The 20644-nt window shown below is 39.2% G+C and overlaps 1 protein-coding gene across 4 annotated transcripts in view; it reads left to right on the top strand.

Annotated features, from left to right (window-relative positions):
* The first annotated feature begins 2308 nt into the window (after window positions 1–2308).
* UBR1 (ubiquitin protein ligase E3 component n-recognin 1) overlaps window positions 2309–20644 on the top strand; it is a 75403-nt gene continuing 57067 nt past the window's right edge. For all 4 annotated transcript variants that reach the window (XM_075502823.1, XM_075502821.1, XM_075502822.1 and 1 more), the window contains exons 1-4: window positions 2309–2477; window positions 14274–14530; window positions 16675–16753; window positions 18959–19069. In XM_075502823.1, the coding sequence (XP_075358938.1) occupies window positions 2388–2477; window positions 14274–14530; window positions 16675–16753; window positions 18959–19069 (537 nt within the window). In that variant the 5' untranslated portion in view covers window positions 2309–2387. The remainder of the gene's footprint in view (window positions 2478–14273; window positions 14531–16674; window positions 16754–18958; window positions 19070–20644) is intronic.

The raw sequence follows: 20644 nt of genomic DNA, 5'->3' as shown, positions 1-20644 counted from the left end.
TTCAATATTGCTTAATTTTCATTACTTTTATCATGTAATTTGTCATAGGACAAAGATTTAATTTTTAGCATTGATCAAGAAAAACACTTTTCAGATCAGTTACACTTTATTAAGATACTACACCCTTTTTCAGATGTTCTTGATAATTTAGCTGCTCTTTTGTGGGACTTAGTGTATGTTTGCTTTGTTTTTTTCAGCTGCCTTCCATCTTGCTTGTCTGCTTCCTACTTCCCCCCAAAGAACACCCCAAACAACTGCTTTTAAGTCACCAGTTAGCAATCAGTAATCCCGGTGATCTTGGGGAGTAATCTTGAAAGGGTTTGCTTAATTTCTTCCTGCAGCTCTACCATTTTATTTTAGCTCTAGCAGGACCACCAAGCTTGAGCATTTTGTCTCTATTAAAATTTGAATTCCTTTTTCATTCTTCTTATTTCCTCTATTACTTTAGTATCCATGGAGACCTCGGTGTTTTGTGCCATTTCTGCCTGGGTAGTGGTGCCAACTTGTTTTTTCAGAGGTTCGCTGCCACTTATTTTGCTGTGTCCCAGCATATGTGGGTTCCAAATATTTCTTTTTTGTATTATTTTGTTTAATAAGTCTCTACTCTTGTTCAACTAAAGCAGCTGGTTTACATTAGCGTAACTTCTTCTAAAAGTCCCACAGTAAAGCGAAACCGTGCCGATAGCTCAGCTAAAAGACATGGCCACGCAAGACGCTTGTCTCACAGCAGAGGGGACTGGAGGCAGCCCGCTGCTGCTTGAGCGTTTTATTGCTGTCTTGGAATCACAGCCTTGCGTCTCTTGCTTGACTACATCGGAAGCTGGATTATACAGTTGCTACTGTTGATGCTAAAACATGAGGAGGACTTCAGTAATAGCAGTCTAAACATGGCTGTTGTGGAAACAACACTGCTGGTTAGTGGTCAGCCATGCTATCGAAAGGGATTGGGTACAGATCTGCAACACGTACAGACAAAATGAGATGAAGCTTTCAATTGATTTTTAAGTGGCTCAATGGCAAAATTCACTTTGTCTTTTTTTACGCCTCATGCCTAAACCTGTCTCAGTGACAATATCTACATGGTAATTTTAAGTGACAGATTTCAATAAGGTAAATAAGTCTGCAGTGACTTCTTAAAATGAAGATGAGTGGTAGTTACTACAGAAAAGCTACAGTCAGGTGTTCTGAACACATAAGAGAAGAACTTCGAGAGTACCTGTGGCCAGGTACAGGGAGAAAAATCTATTGAATATACCTGAAAAGGTTACCTGCAAACTTTATCCTGTCCATACTGACAACTGAGGAACATGGAAGAGTTGCTCGGAGGCTTGAAGCAGTAAGATTACAATGGCAGGAGGCAGTCTTCTTCCAAACAGAGATTAGACATTCGATAGGTGGTTAGTATGTATGCCTGCAAAGTCCAAAGCCATGGCTATTTGCCTATTTCCCCAGCCCTAGAAAGGCATAAATACAGGGAATCACACAACTGGAGTGGTTTGCAACAATCTGGAAAACTTCCAGCAGCACTTAAGCCAGGTCTGTCACAGATCAGCCAAGTTCCTAAATGCCCTAATCTCCTGCCAGTGGTGAACGCAGAGTATGCTGAACAGTTATAATATGCTGTAGCAAGGAGGTGTGGAGGAAAAATTTTGACCTTGGAGACAAGCACGTGCCTAAAGCTACTGCTGCCTCCTACGCTTGTACGAAGTTCATAAAATTTTGCCTTTGCTTAGCCCAAATGGGAGACATATGCCATGCCTGCTGAAGTAATATGAATCTGCATCAGTGTATATGAAAATTACTTAAGCTATTATCTTGGTGCTAAGGCAGCGCCCTAAGTGAACACCCACACTGTGCAGTTTAAGTGCCCGCAGAGGACTTTCATCCATGTAATCTGCAGGCAGGATCAACGCAGGTTTCGCTTGCCGACCGTCCTGACAGATCCTGGGGAAGCGCTTTGCTTCGGCCTCCCGCGGGAGGCAGGAGGCGCTGCCGGACGGGTCCGGGCCTCCCCAGCCCCTCACAGAGCTCCTGAGCGGGCTTGGCCGGGCCAAGGCGACCGCCTTCGCTTCGCCTCACCGCGCCTCCCAGCCTTCCACTACCGGACGTCTCCCCCCCCCTCAGCCATCAGCCTCCTCTGCCCCGCTGCGCTCAGAACAGGACGCACGGGCAGCAGCTTCGCCGACCTCCCCCTCCTCACCCCCCAGCCCACAACAACTCAACGCCAAGGCGCATGCGCGCAGGACTGGCGGCGCCTGCGCGGTGCAGCCCAGACCGCCACGGGGGGCGGGCTGTGGACGCGACGCGACGCGGCGCAGCGGCCGGGTGACGGCGGCGGCCTCTTCCGGGCGGTGACGGCGGCGCCGGCCGCGTCCCTCGCTCTCAAAATGGCGGACAGAGCCGACGGAGGCCCCGGAGGGGGAGCGGCGGGAGCAGCGGGCGGCTGGGTCCCCGTGCAGCCCCAGGAGCGAGCCATGGTGAGGCTGCAGCCCGGTGCGGTGGCGCGGTTCTCCCTGCTCCCGTTCGGGGGCAGCCTGTGCCCTGCTAGCGCTGCGACCCTGCCGCTCGGTCGGGCTTTCCCGGCCGCGGGGCGACCCGCTGCCGGCCGCGGAGGGAGCCGGCGCTCCCCGCCCGAGGGGTGGTGCCGCGGGGGCTGCGTCCTCCGTGGCGGGGCTGCTGTGCGGCGCCGTGGAGCGGCGGGACGCGCCATTGTGCGTCCGCTGTCGCCGGCGGGTGGCGGCGGCACCTGCCGAGGCGCGACCGCGCAACTGCCGCAGGCTGTGGGGTCGGAGCACGGGGCGCGCCAGGAGGAGAGCGGGCGGCCCGCTGCCTGCCTGCGCCGCCGGCGGGGCGGAGGCGCGCACCCCGCCGGTGCCTGGCACAGCCCCGGTCCCGGCGGCCTGGGCTGCCTGCGGCCACGGCGGCGGCCGCCTCTGCCCCGGAGAGTCAGCCCTGCCCTAGGCCTGGTGAGCCTCTGTCAGGCGGCCCAGAGGGAAGCGGTTTGTCGCCAGCTCCCTGCAGCATCTCCCACCCCCTGTGCTGTGTCTTCATTTGACCTCTACGGAATTAAACGAGATCAAACTTTAGAAAGCTTCAAAGACTATCCTGCATCCTTAAAATGTTGTAGCATATACGTGCATCTTTTATCCTTTTTCTGACTTTACCTTTTTTAATTAAAGGTGACTTTCCTGTGGAACACAGGCTGAGTAACATTATTCTGCAGAGTGTGAATGAAGCAACAGATAGTGAAGTTTAGAAAGAATGTAGATGGAGACAGTTGTTTATTTGCTGAACAGAATTATCCTCTTTTTTCTGTGCATTACTTTAATCACCTATGGATTTAATATTCCCTTACTGAACACAGCTTGGTGTTGAATCTGTCTAGTGGTAGTAGGTAAGGGCCTTCTGTGCTTTCCTTCACGACCTTGTGAAGTGATTACTATGTTGCAAGCACTTTTGCTGGAGGAGTTTAAAACCCAAAGGCTGTCATTTTAAGAAAGGGAGTCTGAATGTGTATCAGAAAACTTATATTTTGTTACATTTTCCTGTAACAACCTGAATACATGGTATGGTTTTGAAACTCCGGACTGTGGATGTTTAAAAGTCAGGCACTGGCAAGCCTGTAAAATAGCTACTTTTTACATGATGCTGCACACCATTAATAAAATTAGGAAGATATAAATAGGGAGATGTTTACTCATGGAACTTCTCTTGTAGGTGCAGCGCTAAGCCAGCAGCCGTTATTTGTTGTATGTTTCCTCTCAGAATTGTAAGGGTATCTGCAAATCGTAAGGATGCAGTCCGTGACTACAGAGCCATTTCTAAAGTGAAGTATATTTCTATGGCCATAACAGGCCTATATGTGGATTTTTTTTCCATATTGGAAACAATTTGATTTTAAACTAGTAAAAATGTTGTTTGATTGCATTATAGTTTCAAAAAATGCAACCTGAGCCAGGCAACTTCTTAAGCTTGAGAGCCATGTATAGATACAGTCAGAGAGGTACTGAAGGCGATAGTCGCAGTCAACAGCAAAGCAATACAATCAACCTTTCATTATTCAGGGACATAAGAGGCTGAGTTAGCCCATGCAATGTGTAAAACTGATAATACTAGTATTGTGAAAAACACGGAGAAGCATGTTGAAGAGATCCTCAGCTGCTCAAAGTCAATGCTTGTCCACTAAGTTGTCTTAATTTTTATGTGGTTTCAGCCAATTGAGAGTCTCTGTGCCAGAATTACCATTATTCCAAGAGTGGTGGGTGGCTACCCAGGCTGTGTTGTCTGCCATATATCCAAGGAAACTGCAGGAATTTTGACAGGGAGTATGGGGTGAGGATATCATATTAAGGGAGAAGGGTAGCTAGGGATATGGACTTAAGTTGGGTCTGACAGCGTTCATGAAGTTAGATTGCAAACCTGGCTATACTGATGCCAGAGACAGCTGTACTCTGGAAGTACACCCAATTTACTGCTCTGCTAAAGATGGTACTAGTTAGGTGGAACTAAAATATCCTGACTGACTTGAGTTTTCACTGTGTGCAGCTGGTCTGAACGTTCTTTCACTGTAGTGCTAGAATTGGGAAGTTGAGGGAGTGTGGAGCAGAAATAACTGGCTGAATGGAGTGAGCTTCGGCCTTACTGAACTTGTCAAATCTGTCTCAGCGTCAGCCCAGTCAGACTGATTCTTGCTCTCCTTTTTCATCTCTGGCTTTGGGTGCTGTTTGTTGCAGTGCAGCACCACATCTGGCTGCATGGCTAGTAAACCTTCCCAGAGCACTGAGTGCGTGATGCAGGAGTACCTGAATGATTCTGCAGGAGCCAGCCTGATTCTGGAATAGGTGGTGATGACTCAGGTAATAAACGCTTCTGCACCCAGCCCAACGCGGTGGTTTCTTCTGTGCACTTAACTCCAACTCTTCGGGTTGGATGACCGTAGTTGGAAATACCTGAGTTGGCATTTCCCTGCATTAGTTGAAGTCAGGTCCCTTCTCTGGCCTCTACTTCTCTATAGTGGCTGTATTGCTTCCTGAGCTGAGCTGCCCTGAAAGAGAACAAACTGAATTTGGGCTGCACTGGCACTGACCTAGCAGTAAACCCTGTCTACCAAACTTAAGTGTACTTTTTTTTTTTCTTTCCCAACAGCATCCACAGTTTGCTTGGCTGACTGATGGGCTGGACTTGGCTTGTCTAGTGGTTGGCTAGCAGGCACTGCCGGTGGCCTAATAAAAGCCTGCTTTGCAGGCTGGATCCAGCCCTTTGGTTGTTTGTCCATCTGTATTCTAAACAAATTCCAGTTTGACTCCTGTCTGCTTTGGTGGCTGCTATCTGGAATATACAAGCAGGGTTTGGATATAAAAGTATTTCAAAGATTTTAATTTATACTAAATCTTCAAATTTTGACGTATGTGTACCTGCTCAGTAATATTTGTGAAGAAAAGGAATTTTTTTTCAGAAGTCCCATCTTTTGTCATCAGTCAATACTCCTATACAAAAGTATAGATGTAAGTGGGGTTGTGGTGTACAAGAAGAGAAAAGCTTTCTTATTAGGGTATTTCCTTTAAAGGCAGGATTTTGATTTTGAATTTTAATCTCAGACAGCAAAACATCATACAGGTGCTTGTGCATTCTAAAGTATTTCAGATCTTGTTTTGTGTCATTCAATGCTGTTATATAGTTGAGAAAATGCATATGAGGAGCCTTGCTTCTGTAGCTGTGTTGTAATCAAGTAGTAATATGGAGGGGATATTCATATGCAGGTTATTTCTTGAGAGTAATGAAATCTCAGTCAGGCATCTTATTTTGGAGTTTCAGTGACTTCTTCCAGTTTTAAATCTAACTTCTCCTAAACTGAATTAACCTGCTTAGACCAGATGACATGTCCATATAATTTTACGTCAGTTTATATTAAGCTAAATTAGTTTGAAATTTCGTCTTTAGGTAAACCAGCATGTCCTTTTGTGTAAATAGGTCCTGAATTCCATATAGTCAAAGCCACTGTTTTTAGAACAGTGCAGTGTATTAGCAGAACATTTATACTGTACGCTTGTATCGGTGTCCAAGAAGTGGAGTCCATGAAGTTGCAACAGGTAACTGCAGCATTGCCAAGGTCCTGCTTGTGTCCTTATATATTTAGCACTGTATTGAAGTGCTTTCATTTTGTTATGGCATTGAGCAATGCTGTGGTTTTTCCTTCCTTGTCTGCTTTCATGTTTACTCACACTTCTTGGTAATTTTTGTGGCTTTTGTTAGTGCAGGAGTGAACTGTGATTGTGAAGGTATCTGTCATCTTTGCTCAAGTCCACATAAAGTGCATAAATTATGGTTGCTGTAATTCTGCTGTAATACTGTTACAGCACTGCCAGAGGTATGTGGCTCCAGGAGAACGTAGCTGCAAGTGGATGGTCCTGATAGCATGCAACTGTTTAAGTGGCTTCTAGATCCCAGAGCAGTAGAGAAGCTAGGGATAAACAGGTTGGTTGTGGTGTATAAGGGAAAGCATTTGGGAGGTGCTGAGTGAGTGCTAAATGCAGATAGATTTACCTGAATTTTATTACACATTAATTCACTGCAGAATTAGACTATGTATACAATGGATCTTAAAATTCATGATAATTGGAAAATTGAGTGGTTGTAAGACAAGTTTGAGTACACAGGAATTGATACAAAAACCTAGTGGTTCGTTTTGTGGTCTGTTCTGCCCTGCCCCACCCCCACCCCCCACCCCCCGCCAAACATAACTATACCAAATTAATGAATTAATTCTTTATAAATATCCACTGTAGTTGCAATTTTTGAAGTGCAGTCTGGTGCTAAGAAATTTGATAGATTTTCTGTTCCTTCGAGGGTAGGAGACCACGGCATGGATGTCAAGGATCAAACAAGGAAAGAATCAAAGTCTTTCCTTTGTTTCTCTAGAAACAAAATAAAAAGGATCTGTCAAATGAATAGTCAGAACTTAAAGAAAAAGTTTGATTTTAAAGTCTCACAGAATACTACAAATAACTCTGCAAAGATTACGAATTTGCTGTTTTTCTAGGGAGAATAACCTCCGCCCCGTATGTATTTTGCACGTTGTTTTGCTTTAATATATGATACTGAATTCCCGTTTCCCCTAGTGTTGACATGTTAATTGTACATTGCTATCTACCTAAAGCAGGTATGACCAAAAAATTTGGAACATGAAATGTGTTTAGATTGCATGCCTCAAAGACTTGGGAATTACTTCCAGAATTTGTCTACTTTGTTTTGCCTGTTGAACTTACTTAGTAGTATCCTGCTAATTTTGTAGCCTGTTTAGGCTAGAGTGTCCAGTTGGAATGCAGTACGATAGAGATATCTACAGCATGGCAGAGAGAGAACTACAGGCCATTATTTCACTTCAGATGTCTCCTTGGGCACCTGTTTGCATTCAAGTGCTTACCCCTGTGAACTGAAGCTGCACTCTTGTGATTTTGGGGATAAGTGCCATTTAAAACTGACACCTGACCTGCAGTTTCAAAGAGGTTGAACAGCCTGGGTCTGTGCATTGTTTACCCTGAAGACGACATTAGTTTTAGCTGTCCAGCAGCTGAAACAGTAACGGATCGTGCTGGTGGTTACTTTTGCTTCTCTAGTTGTCACTGGTTTTCTCTGGTTCAGCTAAACTGGTAGTTGTTGGAGTCTACTGGAATCAAGGTAGATTCTACTGTAGACAAAGCTTTAGTAGATTGCGCTGTTGTTATGAGTCTCATTCCCAGTGGGCAAACACCTGCATCATTAAAGCATCTTTTAACATTAATAGGCACCCTGCTTTGGCTTAGGGGCCAAAATTTAAATGAATGTAGAGATCAAACAGTTCTTTTATGTCTTCAGGTCAGAGTTGATGTTTTGTTAGGACAATGTTAGACAGTCTTGAATGTTACCCATGTTGTGCCAATAGAAAGTAACTTGTGAAACCAAACTTGCTTCTTTTGGTGCAATTACTGATATCCAGAGCAGACCAAAGTTTGGTACGTGGCTGGTTCCCAGCTATGTTATATAAAGGAGCCATGTGACTGACGTGTCAGAAAACAGATATTTCATAATTGAGTTCTAAATGGTCATTTTTTTAAGCTTAGATTCTCTACTAAATCATTGGCTATACTTTGGAGAATGTGAAACACATAATGAACAGCTACATAGTGCTTATGTGACAAAAAACTAGAGTAAGCTTCCATTTTAACTCTGTGAACTGTGTCCTTCTGAGCTAATAGAATTTATGCTCCTAAAAAAATTCAGTTTGTTTAAGGCAGGGAAGAACAAATATGCTAACTAATTTCTAGTGCTTATTTTGGAAGCCTCTTCTTTGGGGAATATATATCTTTGAGGTTGAAATAGATTGTCTTGTCTCCTTGTTATTTTTACTAAAAATAATGCCTAGGTGTTCTGTACTGCAGTTGGATCTTATTTTCAGTGCATTAGAAAAAAACCCAAAATAAGCAGAAGGAAAAATTGAACTAAACATTTAAAAGCAGAACCTTATATGAAAATGTTAGTTCAAGAATCTTTTGAAACATTACTTTCTAAATAATTTTTAAGTATTCTGCATACTTATCAAAGAACTGCTGCATGTTTATTCTTTTAAAATGTCTTTTATGGTTGCTCAATTGGATAGATAATATCAGAATAAAAGTTTTCTGGGTTATGTTGTCCTGCTAATCTCCATTTAACTAGTAACAACTGTTCTGTGCATTAAAGTAAAGCAGCCTTTTGCATTTGGTATTTACGTTGAACGGCACCTGCTTGAAATCAGTATGTCCCCAGCACTTTATATATTTACCTTTAAAATCCTGCTTCTACCAGCTGTTTTGACAGGCAGCTGGTATTGCCATCTCATGCTTGACAGATTTATGTCATGCACAAACTAAGCTTTTTTACTACTCCTTTAAACTGGAATATTGGACCAGGTACAGGTTTTAGTTTGTGCTACTGCCAGTGTCTGTTCCTTCATAATTTGTTATTTAATGTTTATAAATATTAATATTCCTTCTTTTCACTGATTACATTAATGTATATATCCAAAAATATAGTCTTGAAATTTATGCAGTCACTTTTGCACTAAAAGATCAGTGTGTCAATCAGTGCAGTTAAAGTAGAGCTGCTTTTTATAGTATTGCATAATGCAAACTGTTAGTTTGAAAAAACTTTAGAATTCAAACAGAACTGTGCTTAAGAATCTAAATCAAACTGTCATGGAAGTAATGGCTACTGAATTAATGTATGTAATAAACCTGTTGCAATGATAAAGAAATTCTGTCATAATGGTGAGAAATCTCATTTGATGCTTGATCTACAGGTGAAAAGTAAATTGAGTTTAACTTTTTTCTCTTTTTCCTTATATACTTACTTAGTTCTCATTCCTATTATTACTTGCAGTATTCACAAATGAATGCATTTATGAATGACAAAATCTGATATGGATATATTGGATATATCAATGACACATTTTTTGCTCTTTTTATAGCAGGATTTGTAGGCAAATATAATTCTTCATCCTCTGTAGTCATATTCTTCTGAAGAGCCATAAAAGATTACAGATTACTGCTTTTGTTATACAGAACAAATCAAATGTCTTGGACAAAATGGTTGCTGTCTCTGCTCTTTTGACAAAACTGCTTGAGAAACATAGCTTTGCAACTCCTCCTGGTTCACTTCGTCTCCCTTTTTCATGCAGGTTGAGAATTATTGTTGTCTTAAAGGAGAATGTGACAGGAATGCATGATTGAAGGAGGAAAAGATATGGGGCTGGAGAAGGTTAGAGATATGAAGTATAAAGGAAGAGGTAGGATACAATGTGTGTCTTTGATGCACACTCTTCACTAGTGTCAGGTTCCCTCCCAAATGTCACCTTTGCCTGCTGTTTGCAATACCTGGGAATGCCCACCGACATGGTGTGGGTGTTGCTCCCTCCACAGGAAAGGTGGTGGTGTGCTGCTGCCATGATTACTCCCTTTGCTCATTCTGGTCATTGTTTGTGGTGGTTTTATTCCTGGGCCATGCGTATGTCTGTATGGTCCATGTGATGGCATGGCTGTTTCTTCAGCTAACTTTTAATAAAAATGAGAAAATGATCAAAAAATCCATCAAAAGAACTTTACTAAGGTTGCTAATACAGATATTTAAAAGCTGGGAAACTTCAGAATTCAAATTTGAGGTGAAGCCTTAATTTACTCCAAATGTATGTGGCGGCGATTTTTTTTTTTTTTCCTAAACTCAGTAATTTTCAGTCTAGAGCCCAAAAATATTTTCCAGTGGAATAGTGTCAGTTGGGTGGAGTATATTCAGGCCTGCTTCCTCTGGGCTTTTCTCTCTTGGTTACAGTCTATGGGCTCCAGTGAGTAGGGTGTGAGTGCCAGGGGGCTGTGGAGAGCCGACTGATAGTAGTATTTTAGCTACATGATAATGTTTTTATCTTAATTGCATTATCTTATGACCTCTGCCTCTTTCAGTACACTATTTCAAATTTATTCTTGAGTGGAATCAAATTTGGAAAATGACTTTCTGTAGGGCTTACTTGTAGCAGAAATTGGAAGATTAATAGAGATTGAGAAAGAAATAAGATTTCTCCTGGTGAAGGCATTTGAATCACAGAATGGCTGAAGCTGGAAGGGACCTCTGGAGGTCATCCTGTCCAAACTCCCTGCTCAAGCAGGGTCACCTAGAACAGGTTGCCCAGTACAACGTCCAGTTGGCTTTTGGATATGTCCAAGGATGGTGACTCCACAACCTCTCAGGGCAGCCTGTGCCAGTGCTGGGCAGAAAGCTGCAGTGCAAGCCCCATCTCTGCTTGCAGCTGTCTTGCACAGATCTTAGGCTTTTCTGGACTCCCCAGCTCATCCTATGCATAGGATGGTTAGAACTTAATTGATGATGATACAGTATTTTATTTCCTCTTCACTGGTTAGTATATGGTCAATAAAGAAAAACTAAAAAATTATTCACTTACATGGTTTTTATATATGTAGCAACTGAGCATTTGACAGGTATGTGCTCAGGTAAAGGAGTGAGCAGAAGGAAGGTGGGACTACTCGAAGTGTTGATCAAAGTATTCAAACCTGAATTTCAATATGTGTGCACAAGGGGACCAAGCTAGCATTGGACAGTCAGTCTTAACGTAGGGGTGTGCTTTATTTGGCAGCTTCTGTATTTTTTATAGTTTTGTATGTACTTTTATACAGTTGAATATAGTATACTAAACAGATTTTGACGCAAGGAATAAATTACTTCTCCTAGGAGACACAGAGGGTATGGGATAGGTTTGAATTTAGTCTGGTGCAGCTTTTAGAATTAAGAAAAAGGGTATTCTTGTTTCTCTTGTGAATATAATGGATATTTCCTGGGTTATGTATAGTTTGAAGATATAATTTAGTGTGTTTACCAGAAGGCAGCCAGCCTGCTTGAGAAAGTTCACTCTCTTCCCTTCTTCCCTCTCGTTCCCTACTTCCTGTCCTCCCTTCTCTGGACACCACTTAAATAGAATTAAAAGCTTTGCACAGGAATGCTTGAAATGCTTATGAGACTGTGTGAGAACCCATTCTACACTTCTGGCAGATTTTCAGGAAAGCTTAGCCCTGTGTTTCTTGAAGCTCTGATGTTCTCTGTTCCAACAACGCAGAAGCTAAACTTGCACCATCTCTTGGGAACACAACTTATTAAGATAGAAGAGCTACAGACTGGGATTCTCTTGTGCTTTGGAAAGAGCATGCCGAGAGGTCACATCGCACACCTCCCTGTTTGAACAAATACAGTAACCAAATTGGGAGGGGAACTTGCTAAAGCCGTAGTGCAGTATAGGTAGGTTAAAACAAAAACTAAAGTTACAGGAGGAAATGTGTTTAAGGAGGAATACTGAATTATGGAGTTTAATTATGATAGGAATAATTTACTTCCTCTCATCTTAAATCAGACATATAAAAATAGACACATGTGATCAAGGAATTCAGTTTTCAGTTACATTTTACAATTTGATATCTTTCTGAGAACCCCCAGCTAAGTGTGATTTTTTTTTTTTAAGTGTTGTTATGCAAGTATTTGATAAATTTAGATTTAATTTTCAGTTGCTTTTTACAAATTAATGTCTTTATGCCCTGGGTAAGCATAAATTTTATTAAAAAAATTGTTGCTAGGTAGTTGAAATATTTGAACAACTTAATTAAAATAAAAAGGCAGTCAGCTAATTTGTTTCCTTTTCCTTTTGTTCCTTAGTACTGTGAATATGTGAAAATAAATATGTACCTATATATTTGAGTTCATGTATGTATATGTATACAAAATGCATATGTATTACATGTATGTATATATTAAAATTTTTATGACAGATATGGTGATCATAGTGGTACTTACTGTTCAAGTAATATATCTGTTCTTGATCTAGAATTTTTGTTAGAATTGGAATTTAAATAAATGGTTCCCTTCACTTCACAGATGAATCTTCATTTTCAGATATTTAAGGATGAGTTGAATGCCTTGTGATTCAAGAAATCTGATTAGACTGGTCAACCTGCACTTATAGAATGAGGATATTCTAGGATGATTTGAGGACAAATTTGCTCTCCTGCTTGATCACATTATCCATGGCTTCTCTTTTCCATCAGTGTCTGCCATGCATTTTCTTCCATAACTTTGGGTTCATGGATCACCATGATAAATGAAGTAATGGACTACCTAAGGGTAATGCTAAGGAAGATTGATGGCCAAAATACCAGTAGAAGCCTCAGGCTAAAACTAAACACATTAGAAGTGTAGTGTGTCTTATTAAAGCCATAAAACAAGTGTTTAGAGTGACTACAACATGGAACAAATCTCCTTTAACAGATTAGTTTTGGGTAACGGATGTTATTGTTAATCTAGGCTGTTTCAAGATGGTATCTCATTTCTATTTCTTCTGTTTAGTTTTTGTATGTAGACAGTTTTTTGTACTTGTCTATATTAGGTAGACATACAGTTTTTCAGAAAACATATACGCAGTTTCTACATGATGCTTGCAGATCTGGCTTTGAGTACTGGGATTGTAGCAATTCGGACTGCATGTGTTCTAGATTAATTTCTTTTTTCAGAGAACTGTTCTAATCTAGGTAGTAAACTAGGGAGCTGTAGCCTTATGGATCTATTATTTAATCCCTTATCTCTGTCAGTTTTGGGGGGCAATCCATTGATTCCATTGATGTAGGTTTCATTTTAAGTTAGAAATCAGGATTTTTTGCTTTTTACATAAGATGTTGTGCATTTTCATCTTTTGAAAAAGTTGAATAGTCAACTTTAAGCCTTCTCTCAATCCGAACTCTGTGGTTGCTTTGCTCATCCTCTGCTTGCTGGCCTAGAGGAAATTCCCTTTAGAGCTATTTGTGGAGTTACATATATATTTTTCTTTTTTCTTGCAAAAATAAATTTTTGGGCATAAATCAAGGTTGTGTATGAAAGGAGGTTGCCTTTAGGAGCCTTGATTGTTACCTGATTTGCAATGGGGAAAACCAAAAGGTATTTCTAAGTAATGGGAATAATGTGAAAGAAAGAATATTCAGACTTGAAGGACAGAAATAGAACAATTGGAAAGAACTGTTCAGAGAACTAGAGTAGTTGCAAGTAAAATTAGGGTCTCAAATTAAGAGAACTAAGAACCTCAAGTCAAAACACAAGTACTTTTATTAATTGTCTTATAAATATGAAATTGCATTTCAGTCTGGTTTCCCAAGGACATTAGGCTTATATAATCAGTTGGGCTTCTTTCTCCCTCAGTAACTATTGAACCCTGATGACCAGTTTCAAGAAGATTTTACTGAAGGGTAACAATTTCAAAGACCGTTAAGTTGCTGTATGTTTTGTGACTATCAGCAGGCTAAGGAGTGAATCCCAAACTTATCTCCCAGCTAAGACAAGGAAACCCGCTGCTGCTTTTTCCATTTGTCGGCAGCTGAACAGACATCAAGGTTTGTGTATTGGCTGGCCTGTTGGCAAGCATGTAGTTGAAAATTAATTAGTGCATGGGTTGCCCTACAGTAGCATAGCGCTTGTCAACTCTTGCCTCAGAGTGTTTTAGTAGAAGACTTCAAGGGAACAGAGGTTACTGTGGTGGGTACTGAAAGAAAAATAGCAGAGACATTCTTGGGAAACCATGGTTTCTTGGGTTTTATTGCTCACAGAACTGACTTCTGATGTGGAAAAGAATTCTGGATTCACAGTAGAAGGGCTTAATCCTATTTTCTTTATATTTATTTATTAATTCATGTTTATCTATGGATGTACTTTTCTTGCAGTGGTGTGATGAAAGATTCAACTTCCAAGCTACATTTTTACAGTGCTTGGCAAAACATGTGCCAAATATTTACTCGGCTGAAATGGATCCCTTGCTGGAGAAACAAGAAGAAATGGTCCAGGCAGCCATATTATACCCCCTGGAATGCTATTTGTTTGGGGAAGACCCAGATATATTCCTGGAGAAACTACAACAGAGTAGAACCTCCCAGCTCTGTGGGAAGGTGTTCAAAGGAGGGGAGACAACATACTCTTGCAGGTAAGAATGAAGGTATGTTATATGAATATTCCCATGTGAGATAATGGAGCAAAGTGGTTTAACAAAATGAGTTGTGCAGCTAACTAGTCATTGCTTGTGTTATGATAGGTCTTTGCTTAACTGACAGCGGCATTTGCTTCACATTTCAAACCACTTTAGAGTGAGGAAAATTGCATGTGAAAAGCAGGCTCTGGCAGAGAAATGGGGAGGGAAATAGAAAGGATGCTAAAGGTACTGAAAGCCATTGGTTAAAAAGATTGGATGATAGGGTATGAGTATGGGGTCTGTATCTGAATTGAGGGAGAACAGGCATAAAAATCTGTGCACTGTACAGTACTCACCTTTTCAAAGTCTGAAACAGAATCCAGCATTTCTGAACATCATCAGTCCTTTGCTTAAGCAATAGCTGTGTGACCAACGCTAATTTTTTCACCTTCTTTCTCATCCTGGAGTATATTAAAGATGGCAGCCCATTGATTTGATAGAATTTATTTTATTAACTTATATTAATACAAATATATTAATTAATATGAATAGTATGAATAATAATATTAAAAAGCCAGAGGTCTTTGTGATGGATGTAAAGATTGGAACTGCACTGGCAATTAATTAGTATTAATATGATGCTATTGTCATAGTTTATTGTAGTTTTCAGTTTATTTTAAAAGCCTAGAAAATTTCATCAGAAATACCAGAAGAATATTATTAAAGATGAAGAATATTATTATGGCTAAAAAATCCAGCCCTTAGAATTTAGGACATGTCAAAATGAAAGCTCTCTGTAAACTTTATGAATTACACTGTAAGTTTTTAATCAATCACATAGTCTTCAGCTTTTTCTAGGAATAAGTTAGTGTTGTGTATGAAAGGAGAATGGTTTTTGAAGAAGTCCTTGCATGTTTGCTAGAAAGTATATAGTGAATGTGACATCGGATTGTACAAAGGAAAAGGATGGTCAAGGCAGCTTAGTGCTGCTGTAAGAGGAATAATTCTGTTCCTACCTCTGCAGAGTTCTTGTATGATAGCAGGCAAAAAGGCAAAGCTATATTTCTCAGAGGTGGTCTCTTTTACTTATTTTGTTTGAGTTCCTGTGTCGCAAAAATGTGGTAGTATTTATACAAAATACTGTTCTTACTACTGCAACTGAAGCTAAATTTAAATTTGCTTTAGGCTTTTAAAATGCTAAAAATAATAGATGCTCTGAAATACTAAAATCTAAATGTCTTGAATTGGGCATTCAAATCTAGCAGGCACTTCTGGCTTAATTTTTCTTTCTTCTAACTCACTTTGCAGTAGATTTATGGTTACAAGTGAATGTTAGTGAAGTATTAAATTATTGTAATGATGATTATCATCTAAAGGTTTGAAAGGTAATTTGTACTGTAATCAGAATTACCATACTACTTTAGTTGCATTGTAAAGGAGGCTTGAACTAGATGTTGAACAATGGTGTAAAACAAAAACTTGATATGTTGTCATTAAACACCTGTCATCCACATTTTGCATAGAATGAAATGGCATTTAAAGAAAGAGTGACCATGTTTTGGGGAAAGAAGGCAATCCAAAAAACCATATGTCTGTGTAGCATAGAAAAAATGGAATTAGATTGCTCATGAGTGTAATTCTAGATTTTCAGGTATTTGAGTGCATGACTGAAGCTGTTGAAATTAAATTTCAAAGCATATATTCTTTGGCTCATTTTGTAAAGGAATTCTCTTTAGATTTTAACTTCTTACTGTTTTAAAAGTTAGAAACGTAACCTAGCAGAAGTGTAGCAACAGTTTCATTAGCAAACTGGCTACAGTTGTTGGAAACAACAATAAATGTTACTTCAGAGTCGTCATGGTTTTTAATAGCTGCTTATTCTTTGCAAAAACAGAAATATGTTAGCAACCTGAAAACCACAGTTTTGAAGGTGGAAATCAAGCATGTGTGTGATAGAATCCGATATAACAGGTTCGAATACATGGTTCAAGCCTAACAAGATTGGCTTTCATCTTCTTTCTGTGATGTGGAGTAGCCAATTTTTTTATAATTTGAATGTGTTGTTAATCTCTATTTTTTTTTCAGAGCAGCATTTTCTTTTGTGCATGAAAATTCCATGTGTGTGTGTGAGAGTTTTCTAGTTACCATTTTTGTTGCAGAGACTGTGCAGTTGATCCAACTTGTGTACTCTGTATGGACTGCTTCCAGAATAGCATTCACAAGAAACACCGGTACAAGGTAGAAGAATCTTATCTTAAGAAATTGTACTTGTAGCTTTAGAGATTTTTTGAGGATATAATAAACTGCATATAAACCATTAGTAATTTTTATTTAAAAAAAAAAATAAAATCTGGTATTTACTAATTAGTTAATTACCTCTCTCATGTTTCTAACTACGTAAAGCCTCTTTTAAGAACAGTAACTTTCTAATTCAAGAACCAAAGGGTAAGGGAGTGTTTATGAATGCATACGTTGTTATTCTCTTTGGCAATATCACAGAAGTGTATGTCAGAGCAAAAAGCTGTGACTGAAAGTGTCAGTCCTGTCCTGAGTCCTAGTCAGTACTGTTTGGAAATTTAGAATGAGAGTGTGCATACAAGGGTGGTTACTTCAGCACTTACGTCATTGATGCAGTCCCTAAATATCCACTCTATTCCTCCACTGACATTTGCATAAACTACTTTGTGCTTAGTGTGGACTATGATAAAGTTAAAACAAATGTGAAGCATCAATTTTTTTATTGAGGAGATTGTTCTAGAACTGGATCATCTCTTTCTGATATCCTTTTGATTCTCTTTGAGCCAAATCTATGTTATCTTTGAGACATTCCCATGCTTCAATTAAAGAAGAATCTTTTAAACAATTCTTAGCTAACTCACTGCCTAAACTGTCATCTACTGTTTCCTTCCCAGGCCCCCTTTTTTGCTTGTCCTCTTTACTGAGAACTCTAATTTCAACAGCCTTGGAAGCAGAAATGGAAAACAATATATTAAGTGTAATTTTTAAAGCTGGTTCAACTCTGCTGCAAGAGGCAAGAAAATGTACAGAAACATTACGTATTCAATTTAATTATCTTTCACAACCAAAAAGTGGGCTAGATTTTTTTTTTTTGCAGCTATTCCTTCTATTCATTGACATGACATCCATTGAAGAGATTTGTCTTATTTGTATTATCAATTGATCAAAAATCCCCTTTAAGTGGGTGTATTTCAATGAGAGACAGTTTGGAAGAAGGTCCTAGCAATTTCAAAATTAACTGGGACTAAAATACGATATTCTGTCCCTCTGTATAAGTCTTTGTATACTGATCTGAAAATGTATTGTAAATATTGAATCAAAGATGTACAGAGCTACTTGGATAATGCAAATATAACTTCCATATACATACGTGTGCACGTGCACAGTTTACAGAGAGGTAAGATGAAAACTAAGGAAAATAAACAATAATGATTACAGAGCAATTTGGAATCACAGCTGGGCTGAGAAGCTGTTGTCCTTTCCCTGCTTTTCAGTAACTTCTTCAGGCAAAACATCAGCCATGGAAATGGGTAGTCAGACGGGAGCAGGTTTGCTGCAATTCCATTTTAAAGATGCAATCTAAAGAATACAGATTATGCTCTTTATAGATTCATAGAATAATTTAGGTTGGAAGGGACCTAAGGAGGTCACCTAGTCCAACCTCCTGCTCGAAGCATGTCTAATTAGATCAGGTTATTTTAAAACGTTTCAAGTAAATAACAAATTTTTGAATGTCTTTTTTATGGGTCACTTAGTGTTTTTATAATTATTTTAGGATTGGGGATTTAGAGTAAGCTAAGGATAATTATTTTTGCCTGAGTTTTGTCTGACCTTTTTGCCAAAATGAAGAGTCAGAATTTTTACTTTTCTGAAAGTGTAATGCAAAGTTAAAGTTGCAAGAATGTATTTAGATGCTGATTATATCTCATTTTTTTTCAGGTAGAAGTGGAGGTACTACTAAATGTCTGTTTTAATATACACATTTTTGTTTAGATTATTTTCAGACTTTACCAAGTAATTTGTAAAGAAGGCATTAAGCACCTTTGCTATAATTTTGCTAATAAATGACAAAATAATAATTTCTGGTTCTATGAAGCACTTAGTCATAGGCTTTTCCACCTACTTTCTAGTTAAATTTAAGACTGGCATACTTTTTTGCAGTGGCAAATGTATTTCTTCTTTTATTTTCTGCTCAAAAAGTTTACATTTTTTCCTGCTGCTCCTCTGATAAGTCTCCTTTTATCTAAGAAAAGAAAAAAATGTTGTGGTAAGTCTGTTGGTTATGCAGTGACTCTTGTATTTTGTAAGTAGGTATTTATACTTGTGTTTGACTTAAGTAATGCAGATTTCAATTTCAATTTATGCCTTTTATATGCATATTATGTGCATATTTATGTGCATGATTGAAATACATGTTTTTTATAGATGCATAGCTCCACAGGAGGCGGATTTTGTGACTGTGGGGATACAGAGGCATGGAAGGCTGGACCGCTGTGTACTAAACATGAGCCTGGAGCATCAGGTTCTGCAAAAGAAGTAAGAATATTGCTTAAAGTGAAAGAATAAATATTGTAAATACTGCCTTTTTTAGAAAAGTGCTTAATCCTGTAGTTCAAAGTATGTATATGGTATAATTCATGTAGCAGGTCCAATTGAGTTGAATCAGGATTTCCTTCGTCAAGGTGTTTGCTGGGGTCAAACATATATATTGGACATCCTTTGTCTCCAAACAAAAGGCAAAAACAGCAGAACAGTTCCATCTACCTGTCTTGTGCATTTCTGTCTTTGATTTGGAATTAAAATTGCAGTCTCTTGCTCTTTTCTTTGCTATGTGTATTAGTTCTTATTTACAAATAATTGGTTTCCCAGTGGTTAGTAAATATTTAGATGTAGTACTTGATTTTAATAATATTTTGTTTTCCACATTACTGAACAATTTTTTTTGTCAGTTACTTCTGGTGTGTGATCCGTCACTATGACTAAAATAAGTCCCTATGCTTTAAAACTAACCTCTTATGCTAGGATGTTTCATGCTTATTGTATGTCATAAAGCAGCATATTAATGAGAAATATGCCATCTTATAAGTAGTTCTCAAAGAGAATGTAGGCAAATCAGTTGCTTCAGGTAAAATTTTTTTCCCCAGAGTCCTACATTCTGAGATAATCAGGACAAAAAACCCTTAGCATGAACCCAATGACCCTTAGCATTCGTCACTGCAAATAGAGCCCTAATTCCTCCTGGTTTTGTTGCAAAAGTACTGTTCTTTATGATCTGGCAAAAAAACAAATGGAAAAGGAATAAAGAGCACTGGTCTTACAGAAAAATGAGACAAAATTTTCCTTCACTTGGTCATCCTTCAAAAGACCATGAATCTTAATATATTTCAGAGATAAAAATAGTTGAAGCTCCAAGAAGGGGTCATCCGATTACCACTTGGAGCTTGTCACTGTAATATTCACCTGCTTCTACATCAATAAAGTCTATTCTGCTGTGCAGTACTTATCCCTGAGTACTGAGCCATCTGATATATGTGTGGCTGATACCTACATATTACTTATGAAAACCTGTAATCAAAAGAGCCAAGTTGTTTCCTCAGTGTTAGAATACACACAAATAGCTACGGTATAGTTAATTTTACTGCTGTCACTATTACTACATATGTGTTTAATACTTTTCCCAGCATGTTCTAGAGGTGTTTCCAGAATAAGAAACTAGCACAGTTCCTCTTTGGGAAGTATTCATTTTTGTCCTTGCATTCTGAAGGAAAGTCGGATTTTTTTTTTTTGCAATGCTAGATTCCTGGTACTGTTGATAAAGACAATGCAGGAAGGTAGAGAACTGGTGTGTCTACCAGCTTCAAAGCCACCTTTAGATACTATGGAAAATTTATGTTACCAGATGCTCAGTATCAGATTTCTAGCTGATTGCTGAGAGGTCCTTGTCATATCATGAAGAGAACTTAGCAATGGTCTTAAGACAAAATTCAGGTTTCAGTTGAGAAGTGTTTCTCCACTTGAAAATTAGGTGTTTCCAGCCAAAGCATCTCCATTGCTCCTAGATAAGTGATATTACTTATGCCTCAGGTGGCCAGTTTGTCTTACAGACAGTAG

Source organism: Mycteria americana, chromosome 5, assembly GCF_035582795.1.
Source record: "Mycteria americana isolate JAX WOST 10 ecotype Jacksonville Zoo and Gardens chromosome 5, USCA_MyAme_1.0, whole genome shotgun sequence".
Classification (NCBI taxonomy): domain Eukaryota; kingdom Metazoa; phylum Chordata; class Aves; order Ciconiiformes; family Ciconiidae; genus Mycteria; species Mycteria americana.
Note: the sequence above shows the minus strand (reverse complement) of the source record. Positions and strands in the feature narration are given on the sequence as shown.